General features: G+C 44.0%; 1 protein-coding gene across 1 annotated transcript in view; it reads left to right on the top strand.

Annotated features, from left to right (window-relative positions):
- Positions 1–202: 202 nt before the first annotated feature.
- Positions 203–13,084, top strand: part of LOC139266820 (low density lipoprotein receptor adapter protein 1-B-like) — a 183,588-nt gene continuing 170,706 nt past the window's right edge. Inside the window, exon 1 of the mRNA XM_070884425.1 lies at positions 203–390. Within this exon, the coding sequence (XP_070740526.1) occupies positions 306–390 (85 nt within the window). The 5' untranslated portion in view covers positions 203–305. The remainder of the gene's footprint in view (positions 391–13,084) is intronic.

Here is a 13,084-nt window from a genome sequence, read left to right as displayed (position 1 = left end):
GGACCCTGCCGGTGTGAGCCGAACCGGGACGCGCCCTGCCGGTCTGAGCCGAACCGGGACGCGCCCTGCCGGTCTGAGCCGAGCCGGTGTGAGCCGAGCTCGGGTGCCGCGCCGCACTTGCTGTGATCCGAGAGAGGCTCCGATCCGTCGCTCGGTGGAGTGCGAGCCGCTGCCGGCTGTCCGTCAAACACCCACCCACTCACTCCCTCCCTTACTCACACTCCCTCCTTCCCTCTCTCACTCAGTCAGGGGAGCCGAGCCGCTCCACGCCCTCTGCACCCAAAACTACTTTGCACTTACCAACTATGGACGCTTTAAAATCGGCAGGACGGGCACTGATTCGGAGCCCGAGCATCAGCAGGCAGAGCTGGGGGATGGCCAGACATCAGAGTAAGTTTTTGTGGCTGTAATTACGGAACCATACAATGGCAATAAAAGTGTCAGGTGGCCGGCAGTTTTCTCGCTGGGAATCCTCTCCGGCTACCCGCTCCAAAAAAAACAGCTTCATTTGGAGACTTGGAGGTTTCACGCTACAATGTTAATTCATGCCTATAAAATGCAACATAAAGTCGCTGATGTGTATCATTCGGGCCTTTGTCCCATACCATTAAAGCAGAGCAGGTTACGCTGGGTCCTTGTGCCCGCCGCCTTCAGAGGCAGACTTCTACCTTTTTAATGATTGTGTTTGGTAGAAGTAATAATTTTAATATCGCAGTGGTCATCAATGTTGTGTCTTAACCCATTCATAAAATTATTTGTGTTTGGACACAACTCGTTGTTTGTTTTAATAAATGTAAACAGTAACAAGTGCAATCGAATACCCGTGGTTCAACTGGTTTTTATTGAATGATCTCGATTGTAATTCTAGATTGAAATGGGCTGGAGTTTTTTTTCCACGCAGTTGCATTTGTAGAAATGCCAGTTTCGTTTGGCCGTTGGTCTTTCTTGCATACAAGTTAGGGAGAATCTGTGACAACAAACTGCTCAGTTTGATGATTTTGTGTGATTTACATTTTTCAAACCGCTACCATCAATATTTAAATACAAATGTATAAAAGGACGGTTTGTACATGTGAATAGTAAATATAACAACTCTTGTTAAGATGACACATGTAGGAATTAAACATAACCCGATAGTGTAAAAAGAGCATGGGGTCGAAATTTCCCTTTTTTGCGCCCCGTTAGTGCCTCTGGGAGGTGCTAATGGGGCGCAATGGCCTTTTCGCCTGGAGTAGTGGGCGATAGCGCCTCAGGCAAAATTGCCCCATAGATTTTGGGGGTAATTTGCCGTGCGCGCTGACCCTTTTGCGCCTCACACCCACCCCTTTGCGGCCCGCAGGGGAAATTGCCCCACAGGCCATGAGGCTGGCGCGAGCCAATGTCTGCGCTAGCTTTGCAGGGAGCTGACATCCGCCTGGGGCGCCCCTTAAAGATGATGCCACGTGTGCCCTGGGCCACCATTTTATTTTGTTGGCTGACTGGTCAGCCCAACAGTGGTGCCCATCATGCAGCCTGGCACTCCCTTTTGGGTGCCGGGCCACTGGCCCGGTACAGCGCATCCCTGGTGACCCAGTGGGGGGCCACCAAAGGGCCTGCAGAGTGCGCAATGGCCCTCCCCTTTAACCGAAGGGGAGGGGTGTGTAGTGCATCCGCATAGCACTGACTTAAGCACAGTGCTGATGCCCCGGGAGCGCCCCTCCAACGAGGTGGAGTGCCTGAGACAGTATGCCGCCTCGTTTCAGCGGCGCAAAGCCCTATTCCACGCCAGGGGTGGGACTTTTGGCCCAGGTGATAAACGTCCAGGGCCCAGAAGGTTACCGTCCCCAAATGGGGCGCGGGGCAATTTTGGTCCCTATGTACTCCCTTGGTAGTCTGTCGTATCCAACAAAGACGTTGATGTGCTAATCATCAATGGCATGTGTCTTCAAGTGGCTGTATAGGCCAATTCTGGATGCACATAGTCTCTTGCACGTCGGACAAGGGAAGTTCGATGTGCCTGATGCTGACAGCACTGCCACCTGATGTCGTCTATCTCTAGTGTCCCGCAGGCGTTGACATTGGCTTTCTTCGAAGGTCTGGCAGGCAGTCCTCGTGAGGGTTCGCCACTGGATTTCATTAGCTGCTGTATTCTCGAGGTGCTTTGGTCGAATGCCACAGTACTGGAGGTTAACCTTGATGCAATCTTTGTAGCGCTTGTGGGGGCGCCCCTAGTGTCTTCGACCTTCACAGAGCTCGCTGTGAAGAAGCTGACTAGGGATCCTTGACTCATCCATGCGGATGACCTGTCCAGCCCACTGGAACTGGGCTCGCATGATCATCTTCTCGATGCTAGGTGATTGTGCTCTCTCCAGAACCTCAAAGTTTGACACCCGGTCTTGCCAGCATATGTGGAGTATAGATCTGAGACTGCGCATATGGAAAGCTTCCAACTTCCTGTGTATTTAGAGATCAAACATAACCAGATATTGTCAAAAACAAAACTGTGAAAAGCACAGTAACATTTTTATATCAAATGGAAAGTATAATTTATGCCTTTATTACAAAGTTTCTGTATTCTTTAGGTTCGATAATTTTCAAGAAATACATAACATGTAATGTTTTAAAAAAAAATTCGGAGCACTTCAAATACTAAGAGGGCTTTTAGATTCATGTTGATGTTTGGAGACCACCTGAAATAAATACCCAGGATGATTTATTTTAAATAAAATCTTCTAATCAACTTCAAAGCCACTCTTGGTCAATGTAGTGTTATGATTAACAGTGTGAATGTATGTTGTTTCCCTCACTATTTTACTGTTCTTGTTCACAAACACTGAAGGTGTGTTCATGTTTATCTGTGGGTTAAAATGCTTTCTTTGTGATATAGGGGAGTATTATCAGGGTGTATAGTAAAATTGCAATCCTAAAATAGGAGAATGAATTTAATTTTGATTTTCATAGATATAGAACTTGATTTATTTAATATCTTTACAAAACAAAGTACTTTTGTGTTAGTTTTGTCATTAAAAATTGTGCTTGCAGGCATTCTAAAATATTTCCAGTAAATGATGAGGTTTAGTACCTGGAAAAATGCCTCTTGGCATTATTTCATCATTCTGACAGATTCACAATGAATGTACATTTAATGCAGGATATTGTGATGTGTTTTTTCATTGATCTGCCTGATATGTTCTGAAATTTGTTTTAGAAACATTTTTGGGGAATACCCTCCTGGCTCAGCAGGTTTTTGCAATCTGAATTGAGCCAATACAAACCAGGAAGGTTCCAAGCTCAATCTCTAGTCTGTGCTGTTAAGCTATTTTCAATGAGGACAGCGGTAAAGGCCTCATTGGTCTCGGTGCCCTGGGTTAGAGAAGGGAAAATTGCCCAAGGTTTCTGTTCCTGATTGATAACTAGCAGCTCCTTTTGGAAGCGGATGCTAAATGAGGACAGGATCGGTGTCAGTTGTAATGCCCCCATGAATATCCATTTACACCCATGCTGTAAATATGCATCAGCTGTGTACTATACATCAGGTAGAGCTTGCTAAAGAAGGTAATGATTTATGGCTACTCATTTACAGTTCAAACCATAGTTTAAGCAACATTTAGGCAAGTGAAGAAAAAAGTTAATCGATGCTAGTTAATTTTAATCCAATTACATTGTTTTGTTAGGAAAAGAGTGCAATGCAAAATCATTCTTGATAAACGTAAAGGGAAGTAAATTTGTGAGTCGATCTGTTTCTATTCTATTGCACTTTATTTACATTTCATTGTCTGAAACTACTTTGCATGGCTTGGGCTTGTACTCTCATCAGTATCAATGTCAGCTGTGACTCAGTGGTAGCATTCTTGCCTCAGTCAGAAGGTTGTGGGTTCAAGTCCCACTTCAGCGACATGAACACACAATTTTGGCTGAGTGTTGCACTGTCGGAGGTGCCGGCTTTCGGATGAGACATTAAACCCCGCCTGCCCTCTCGGGTGGACGTAAAAGATTCCATGGGACTATTTCAAGCAAGAGCAGAGGAGTTCACCCGGTGTCCTGGCTAATATTTATCCCTCAACCAACATCACTGCACCTCCTGAGAGTATGTTCACAGGTTTGTTGAGTTGGGAGTGGCTTAGCCAGTCACATGATGTTCACAAGACTCAATAAAACCCCAGCCAGTTGGGTTTGTGGGATCCACGATGAGTCAGGTGGTTGTGAGCCTGCTGGATGAACATGTAGTGTGATTGTTAAACCCTTTGCTAATAAACCAATTAGTTCTTAATAGCAAAGAGCCCATGAAGCAAATACATTACACCTAAATTATCTGGTCATTTATCAGATGTTCGTGAAACCTTGCTGTGCACATTGGCTGCCATTTTTCCTACATTACAACGGTGACTACACTCAAAGTGCTTCATTAGCTGTGAAGCGATTTGAGACATCCTGAGGTCTTGGAAGGTGCTATATAAATGCAAGTCTTTGATTTACTGACAGTTTGTCTTCAAGATTTTTAGCTTTGGGCAAGTTATACAAATTTCCTTAGAAAATGCTGGAAATACGCAGCAGTTCCTTCAGCATCAGCAAAAAAAAAAAACAGGTAAATATTTTGGGTATGAACAAAGGCTTTTCATGGGAAATATTTTATACGAACAGTGACGGACAGGTAAAGATCCTCTGGTCCATCCAGCCGGTTCTACACAATTGTGATACTCTATACACGCTCCACCCCACCCGAAACCATGTGATCTTCTGGGAGAGACACAATCAGATGACAACCCAGTCCATATTTGGGGTTGAGGGGGAGAGAAATCGGGAAATTCCTCTCTGACTCATCTAGGTAATCAAAACTAGTCCAGGAAATTCCCTGCAGTACCTATCTTTTGTCAGAAATGATATTCACCCCAGCCAGACAGGGGTCCAGCTCTCGCTTGAAGCAAATTGGCATCCATGGCACAAGACGGCAACCTGTTTCAGAGGTCAACTGTTCGGTGGGAAAATAACTTTCTTATAACATCAATTTTCTTTACAGATGCTGATGGAACTGCTGTGCATTTCCAACCTTATCTGATTTTATTCCAGATTTCCAGGTTTTGTTTTTTAAAAAAAAAATTATCTCCCAATTTGGGTTGGTTAATTTTAAGATTTTTTTCAATATTAACTGCATCTGTGTAGCAGTTCATCACGAATGACGTGCTATATAAATGAAAATTGTTGAAGCCATGAAAGAACATTTATAGCATGTCATAAGTTTGCAGTAGCTTAAATGTGAAAGTGATAGGTGTTAACATAAAATAATAATTATTACTTGGTTTCTTCATGTAATGTGAGAATATTGGTTAATAAACAAAAAATGTTTTAAATTTAAGACTGGTACCATTGTCATAAAACTGGGACTGTTGTGGATCTCTTAACCTTCCCCGAGTTAGGTTCCAAAGGAATAAATGTAAACTTGTCATCAGTCTTAGAATACAAAGGAAATAGTGCAATATTTAGTTCATGTGTAATGTAACATGATAGTTTGATTCTTGCTCATCAAATCCTGGATTAATATCGGATACTGCCTGTCATGCTGTTGGGTTTAAGTTGTATTTGGATAAATGTAGATGTTTGAGTGCGAATAAACACATTTCAAAGCACAAATTAGGGGTTCTTTTGAAGATAAAACTAGAATCGGAGATGCCATTAAATATTTGAAAAATATTATTGATTCCATTTTAATGGGCGGTATTCTAAAAGTTTGAGTATTTTTAATGATTCCTCTGAAGTGGTAGCTTTCACCTCTTTTGTTTCTATATTGAGGATCTAGGCTAAAATTAAATTAGGTTGCTGTGTCCTCAAACAGAACAAATTTGATAGATGGTCACCAGATCCCTGTTTAAAAGGTTTAGCTTTGAAATTCAGTAGTAGCTTATTTTAATTGACTAGTACAAGTTTTGGAAAATGCTTCTTTAGTAACCCTTAATTACACTCTTCTGTCACACTTTCCATCATGTATACCTGTCTTGTATAAACTATCTATACTTTTGATTGTGTCTCCCCAGCTCCCAACTGGCGTCTTCAAAGAACTTGGCACAATAAAGTGATTAATTTTATCCATTGCATTGTCAGGTGTAGTTTTATGCCTTCGTTAAAGTTTTCACTTGAAGCTTTCAGCCTTTCCCAAAAGCCTGTGCTTAGAATTCACATGTTTGCCCAGAACTGTGATTGTGAGGTGAAGTTGGATTGTGCAGACTGAGGATGTGCAATGTAGCTAATTTCCCAGGACACATCAATACCGTTCAGTCTGCTAACGGTTCTATCCCTGATTAGTACCTGCTATGGGCCCAAGTTTCGGGCCACGCCTAGTATGGCGCAGCCCTGACCTGGACGCCTGTTTTTCGCGCCAGAAAGTGCGCCTAAAAAATACTTAGATTCTCCGGCTCCCTGCAGGTCCTCTGGAGCTGGGCGCGGCGCAGCACAAGCTGTGGGAGGTGGAGCCAGGTCCCTGCGCTGAAATCAGTGCTGGGACCTCTGCACAGGCGTGCTACAGTGGGCGCGCATGTGCAATAGCTCCAGGCGCCCAAAACTGTGTGGGAGCAGCCCGAGCACGCAGCCCCTAGCCCTGGCCGAATGGACTCACTGGGGTGGCGTGGCTCAGGCTGCACCTCCCTCGCCAGCTCCTGCTTCCTCCCTTAAGCTGGGTCTCTCAAACCTCCCCTCCCCTCTCCCCAGCTCATGCTCCAACTCGACCCCCCCTGCCCCGGATCCGACTTGACCGCTGCCCCCCCCCCCCCTCCTCTTTCCCCGACACTGACAGAGACACACTTGGGGGGGGGGGGGGGCTCCCGGTGCTGCAGTCGGTAGGTAGAAAATGTTTTATAGAACGTAGGACCTCAAAAGTAGTAATCTCAGGATTGCTACCAGTGCCACATGCTGGTCAGAGTAGGAATCGCAGGATAGCTCAGATGAATACGTGGCTTGAGTAGTGGTGCAGCAGGGAGGGATTCAAATTCCTGGGGCATTGGAACCGGTTCTGGGGGAGGTGGGACCAGTACAAACTGGACGGTCTGCACCTGGGCAGGACCGGAACCAATGTCCTAGGGGGAGCGTTTGCTAGTGCTGTAGGGGAGGAGTTAAACTAATATGGCAGGGGATGGGAACCAATGTAGGGAGACCGAGGGAAACAAAATGGAGACAAAAGCAAAAGCCAGAAAGGAGATGAGTAACCATGGAGGGCAGAGAAACCCAAGGCAAAAAACAAAAAGGGCCACTGTACAGCAAAATTCTGAAGGGTCGAAGTGTAATAAAAAGGCAAGCCTGACAGCTCGGTGCCTCAATGCAAGGAGTATTCGGAACCCAGGAGAGGGCTCTGAGAGCTCAGATGAACTGGACCCCAAGAAAGAAGGCAGGAGGCAATAGAGCAGAGTAGCACTGGGGTAAGTGTAAACCACAAGGTGATAGGAAGGGACAATATGTATGAATATAAAGGGGCTGCAGGAGGGGTAAAAACTAAAAATCATGGTTTTAAAAACTAGTATTAAAACACTCTACCTAAACGCACGCAGCATTCGAAATAAAGTAAATGAGTTGATGGCACAAATCATTACAAATGGGTATGATTTGGTGGCCATTACAGAAATGTGGTTGCAGGGTGGCCAAGACTGGGAAGTAAACATACAGGAATCTGACAATTCGGAAAGATAGACAAGAAGGGAAAGGAGGTGGGGTAGCTCTTTTAATAAAGGATGATATCAGGGCAGTTGTGCGAGATGATATTGGCTCTAATGAACAAAATGTTGAATCATTGTGGGTGGAGATTAGAGATAGTAATGGGGAAAAAGTCACTGGTTGGTGTAGTTTATAGGCCCCCAAATAATAACTACATGGTGGGGCGGGCAATAATCAAGGGAATAATGGAGGCATGTGAAAAAGCAATGGCAGTAATCATGTTGGATTTTAATCTACATATCGATTGGCCAAATCAAATCGCATGGGATAGCCTGGAGGAGGAATTAATAGAATGCATACGGGATTGTTTCTTAGAACAGTATGTTACAGAACCTACAAGGGAGCAAGCTATCTTGGATCTGGTCCTGTGTAATGAGACAGGAATAATAAATGATCTCCTTGTAAAAGATCCTCCTAGGAATGAGTGATCACAGTATGGTTGAATTTGTAATACAGATTGAGGGTGAGGAAGTAGTGTCTCAAACGAGCGTACTATGCTTAAACAAAGGGGACTACAGTGGGATGAGGGCAGAGTTGGCTAAAGTAGACTGGAAACACAGACTAAACGGTGGCACAATTGAGGAACAGTGAAGGACTTTTAAGGAGCTGTTTCATAGTGCTCAACAAAAATATATTCCAGTGAAAAAGAAGGGTGGTAAGAGAAGGGATAACCAGCTGTGGATAACCAAGGAAATAAGGGAGAGTATCAAATTAAAAACCAATGCATATAAGGTGGCCAAAGTTAGTGGGAAACTAGCAGATTGGGAAAATTTTAAACGACAGCAAAGAATGACGAAGAAAGCAATAAAGAAAGGAAAGATAGATTACGAAAGTAAACTTGCGCAAAACAGAAAAACAGATAGTAAAAGCTTTTACCGATATATAAAACGGAAAGGAGTGACTGATTCCCGGGATGGCGGGACTGACCTATCAAGAAAGACTGGATCAACTGGGCTTGTATTCACTGGAGTTCAGAAGAATGAGAGGGGACCTCATAGAAACATATAAAATTCTGACGGGGTTAGACAGGTTAGATGCAGGAAGAATGTTCCCAATGTTGGGGAAGTCCAGAACCAGGGGTCACAGTCCAAGGATAAGGGGTAAGCCATTTAGGACCGAGATGCGGAGGAACTTCTTCACCCAGAGAGTGGTGAACCTGTGGAATTCTCAACCACAGAAAGTTGTTGAGGCCAATTCACTAAATATATTCAAAAAGGAGTTAGATGAGGTCCTTACTGCTAGGGGGATCAAGGGGTATGGCGAGAAAGCAGGAATGGGGTACTGAAGTTGAATGTTCAGCCATGAACTCATTGAATGGCGGTGCAGGCTAGAAGGGCCGAATGGCCTACTCCTGCACCTATTTTCTATGTTTTCTATGTCTATGTAAAGTAAATGTTGGTCCCTTAGAAGATGAGAAGGGGGATTTAATAATGGGAAATGTGGAAATGGCTGAGACCTTAAACAATTATTTTGCTTCAGTCTTCACAGTGGAAGATACAAAAACCATGCCAAAAATTGCTGGTCACGGGAATGTGGGAAGGGAGGACCTTGAGATAATCACTATCACAAGGGGGGGGTAGTGCTGGACAGGCTAATGGGACTCAAGGTAGACAAGTCCACTGGTCCTGATGAAATGCATCCCAGGGTATTAAGAGATGGCAGAAGTTATAGCAGATGCATTTGTTATAATCTACCCAAATTCTCTGGACTCTGGGGAGGTACCAGCGGATTGGAAAGCAGCTAATGTAACGCCTCTGTTTTTTTTTTTAAAAAAAGGGGGCAGACAAAAGGCAGGTAACTATAGGCCGGTTAGTTTAACATCTGTAGTGGGGAAAATGCTTGAAGCTATCATTAAGGAAGAAATAGCGGGACATCTAGATAGGAATAGTGCAATCAAGCAGACGCAACATGGATTCATGAAGGGGAAATCATGTTTAACTAATTCACTGGAATTCTTTGAGGATATAACGAGCATGGTGGATAGAGGTGTACCGATGGATGTGGTGTATTTAGATTTCCAAAAGGCATTCAATAAAGTGCCACACAAAAGGTTACTGCAGAAGATAAAGGTACGCGTAGTCAGAGGAAATGTATTAGCCAGCCAATTCTCTATCCATGCTGACAGAAAGCAGAGCATCGGGATAAATGGGTCCTTTTCGGGTTGGAAATCGGTGGTTAGTGGTGTGCCACAGGGATCGGTGCTGGGACCACAACTGTTTACAATATACATAGATGACCTGGAAGAGGGGACAGAGTGTCGTGTAACAAAATTTGCAGATGACACAACGATTAGTGGGAAAGCGGGTTGTGTAGAGGACACAGAGAGGCTGCAAAGAGATTTAGATAGGTTAAGCGAATGGGCTAAGGTTTGGCAGATGGAATACAATGTCGGAAAGTGTGAGGTCATCCACCTTGGAGGGGGGGGAAAAAAAACAGTAAAAGGGAATATTATTTGAATGGGGAGAAATTACAACAAAATGCGGTGCAGAGGGACCTGGGGGTCTTTGTGCATGAAACTCTGTGCATGAATCCCAAAAAGTTAGTTTGCAGGTGCAGCAGGTAATCAGGAAGGCGAATGGAATGTTGACCTTCATTGCGAGAGGGATAGAGTACAAAAGCTGGGAGGTCCTGCTGCAACTGTACAGGGTATTGGTGAGGCCGCACCTGGAGTACCTTTCTTTAGGAAGGATATACTAGTTTTGGAGGGGGAACAGAGACGATTCACTAGGCTGATTCTGGAGATGAGGGGTTTACCTTATGATGATTGATTGAGTAGACTGGGTCTTTACTCTGAGTTCAGAAGGATGAGGGGTGATCTTATAGAAACATTTAAAATCATGAAAGGGATAGACAAGATCGAGGCAGAGAGGTTGATTCCACTGGTCGGGGAGACTAGAACTAGGGCACAGCCTCAAAATACGGGGAACCAATTTAAAACCGAGTTGAGAAGGAATTTCTTCTCCCAGAGGGTTGTGAATCTGGAATTCTCTGCCCAAGGAAGCAGTTGAGGCTAGCTCATTGAATGTATTCAAATCACAGATAGATTTTTAACCAATAAGGGAATTAAGGGTTATGGGGATCGGGCGGGTAAGTGGAGCTGAGTCCACGGCCAGATCAGCCATGATCTTGTTGAATAGCAGAGCAGGCTCGCGGGGCTAGATGGCCTACTCCTGTTCCTAATTCTTGTTATGTTCTTCTTGATTTAAAAAAAAAATTTAAATTTTTTTTTGATTTATTGATGTATTTATCATTTATTATTGATGATGGCTCTTTATTTGTAAAACTGAACTGTTTAATGTTTGTAAACGTCCCTTTAAACCCCCGATCCCAATCCCTACGCCTGATTTGTAACCTACGCCTGATTTTCTAAGTGTCGGCAAGGTTTTTCTGAGCGTTCAAAAATCTACACTTACTCCAAACTAACTGAGAATGGAGTAAGTTTTCACTGCCTAAACTTTCAAAATGGGTGTAAGTGGCTGGACACGACCCCTTTGGGGAAAAAAATATCTGTTCCAAACTGAAACTGTTCTAACTGACGAGAACTGAAGCAAACTAAATGCTGAGAATTGCAATTTCTAAGATGCTCCATTCTAAACTTGTTGCTCCAAAAAAAACAGGAGTAACTCAGGCCGAAACTGGGCCCTATATTTTCAGTTTAAAAATGCAAACCATTTTAATGAGTAAGAGCTGTCACCTTCCTGAGGGAAGGCAGGGGAGAGAAAGAGATCCACATAGATGGACCATAATCCTGATTTAACCACTAGCATTCGCCTTATAGTGCCCTCCAGTGCTTGCCCCATCGTATTTTGCGAGGTCAGTGGGAGGGCACTAATTTGCATGAGGCAGATGGATGCCTGTGCCACTGCTGCCTCATCTCTGGTGCCTCCCTGACTCTTTCCCCCACCCCTTTGCAGTTGTTGAATAGTAATTGGGAGCAGGAACCCTGACTAATTTGTTTTCTCACTCCTTAGCTTAGTGGTGCTAAGGCCAATTCTAATACTCCAACTGCTTCCCTGGCTGACATCAGCCAACTCAACACTGACCAGAAATTAAACTTGTAAACTTCTGGTCTGTATGGCTTTGTACTGCAACAAAAGAAAAGCACTCGCATTTAAATGTAGTGACATGCAGAAATGCCTCAATGTTTTATATAAAATAAATTAGGTTATTGGCATAGATATGTGCTTGAAGGAAAGTGAAATAAAGGTGTATTGAAAAGGCAGGCATGTGGGATTAGAACTGCTGTTTGTGTGGAGGATAAGCACCAAACTGGAATGGTGGGGCTGAATGGCCTGTTTCCATTTTGTAAGTTCAATCTAATTTTATGTAAATTACTTTAACACACTGCCTATTGTTATGCAGGCAAATGTGGCAGCCATTTTGTGCGTCGCAAACTTCCCTAAACAACAATGAGATGAATGTCTGTCTAATTAACCTGATTTTGGTGATATTTGCTGAAAGAGGGCCATTGGCAAATAGTGCCATGGGGTCTCTTACCATCTATCTGCACAGACAGATAGCACCTCAGTTTAATGTCTTCCCCCAGAGACAACACACCTGCCTCTCTGTACAACATTGGAGTGTCATCCCAACAGTCTGGATTGAAATTGAACCCACATCCCAGTTGTTAAGATTACATTCTAAATTAATTATTTTATGTACTTCCCTTATGAAGGAGATCTTTTATATCTCATTTCCCGATTGTTCCCATTTCCCTGTCTTAGCTTTGCTGTAAGTGCGGCGTAGTCCCTGTTTACACGTGTAAACCAGGTTTCCACCACACTTCTGGAAAACCTGTGTAAGAGGAAAATTCGGCATTATGGGTACCAGCGGGACAAAGGTTAAAGTGCTGGTTCCTGCACTGGCCCATAAGGAGGTAAAGACCTTTCTTCTCACGCCTTGTACATTCCAGCACCAAGGCTCCAAAAGGTACTGTTATGGGTTGGCATACCAGATAGTATTCCAACATGGAATGTCAATAGGAGAGAACCTAAACAGACCGCTGATAAGGACATGAGAAGAGACCCGAGATAGACTTCATGGCACCAAAGGAAATGTATAACAAATTCCACCCTAGAGATACCATTCTGGGAATGGTCTAAGATGTTCACGAGATCATGGCCTGTCAGTCAGAGCTCATGACCTGTCAATCCGGAGTAGTACTGATAAGGTAGTCCAATTGGAGATCTAGGAAGGTCTTACCAGGGAACGGAGGGGTTTTTGAAATGTATAGAAGTTGTATGATTGTGCTGTTCGGAGAGCATCTCCACTCACAGGCGGCTGTGATGAGGGATGTTCCCGGACGTTCGTAATAAAGATCATTCTACTTTGCCATCCGTCTCTGTCTGCTAACTTTGAGAATTGCTATGTGGGCTGGGGCGAGCGTCGACTTTCTATATCGTGGGAAAAG

This window comes from Pristiophorus japonicus, chromosome 7 (assembly GCF_044704955.1).
Source record: "Pristiophorus japonicus isolate sPriJap1 chromosome 7, sPriJap1.hap1, whole genome shotgun sequence".
Taxonomy (NCBI): Eukaryota; Metazoa; Chordata; class Chondrichthyes; family Pristiophoridae; genus Pristiophorus; species Pristiophorus japonicus.
This window is presented reverse-complemented; position numbering and strand designations above follow the sequence as displayed.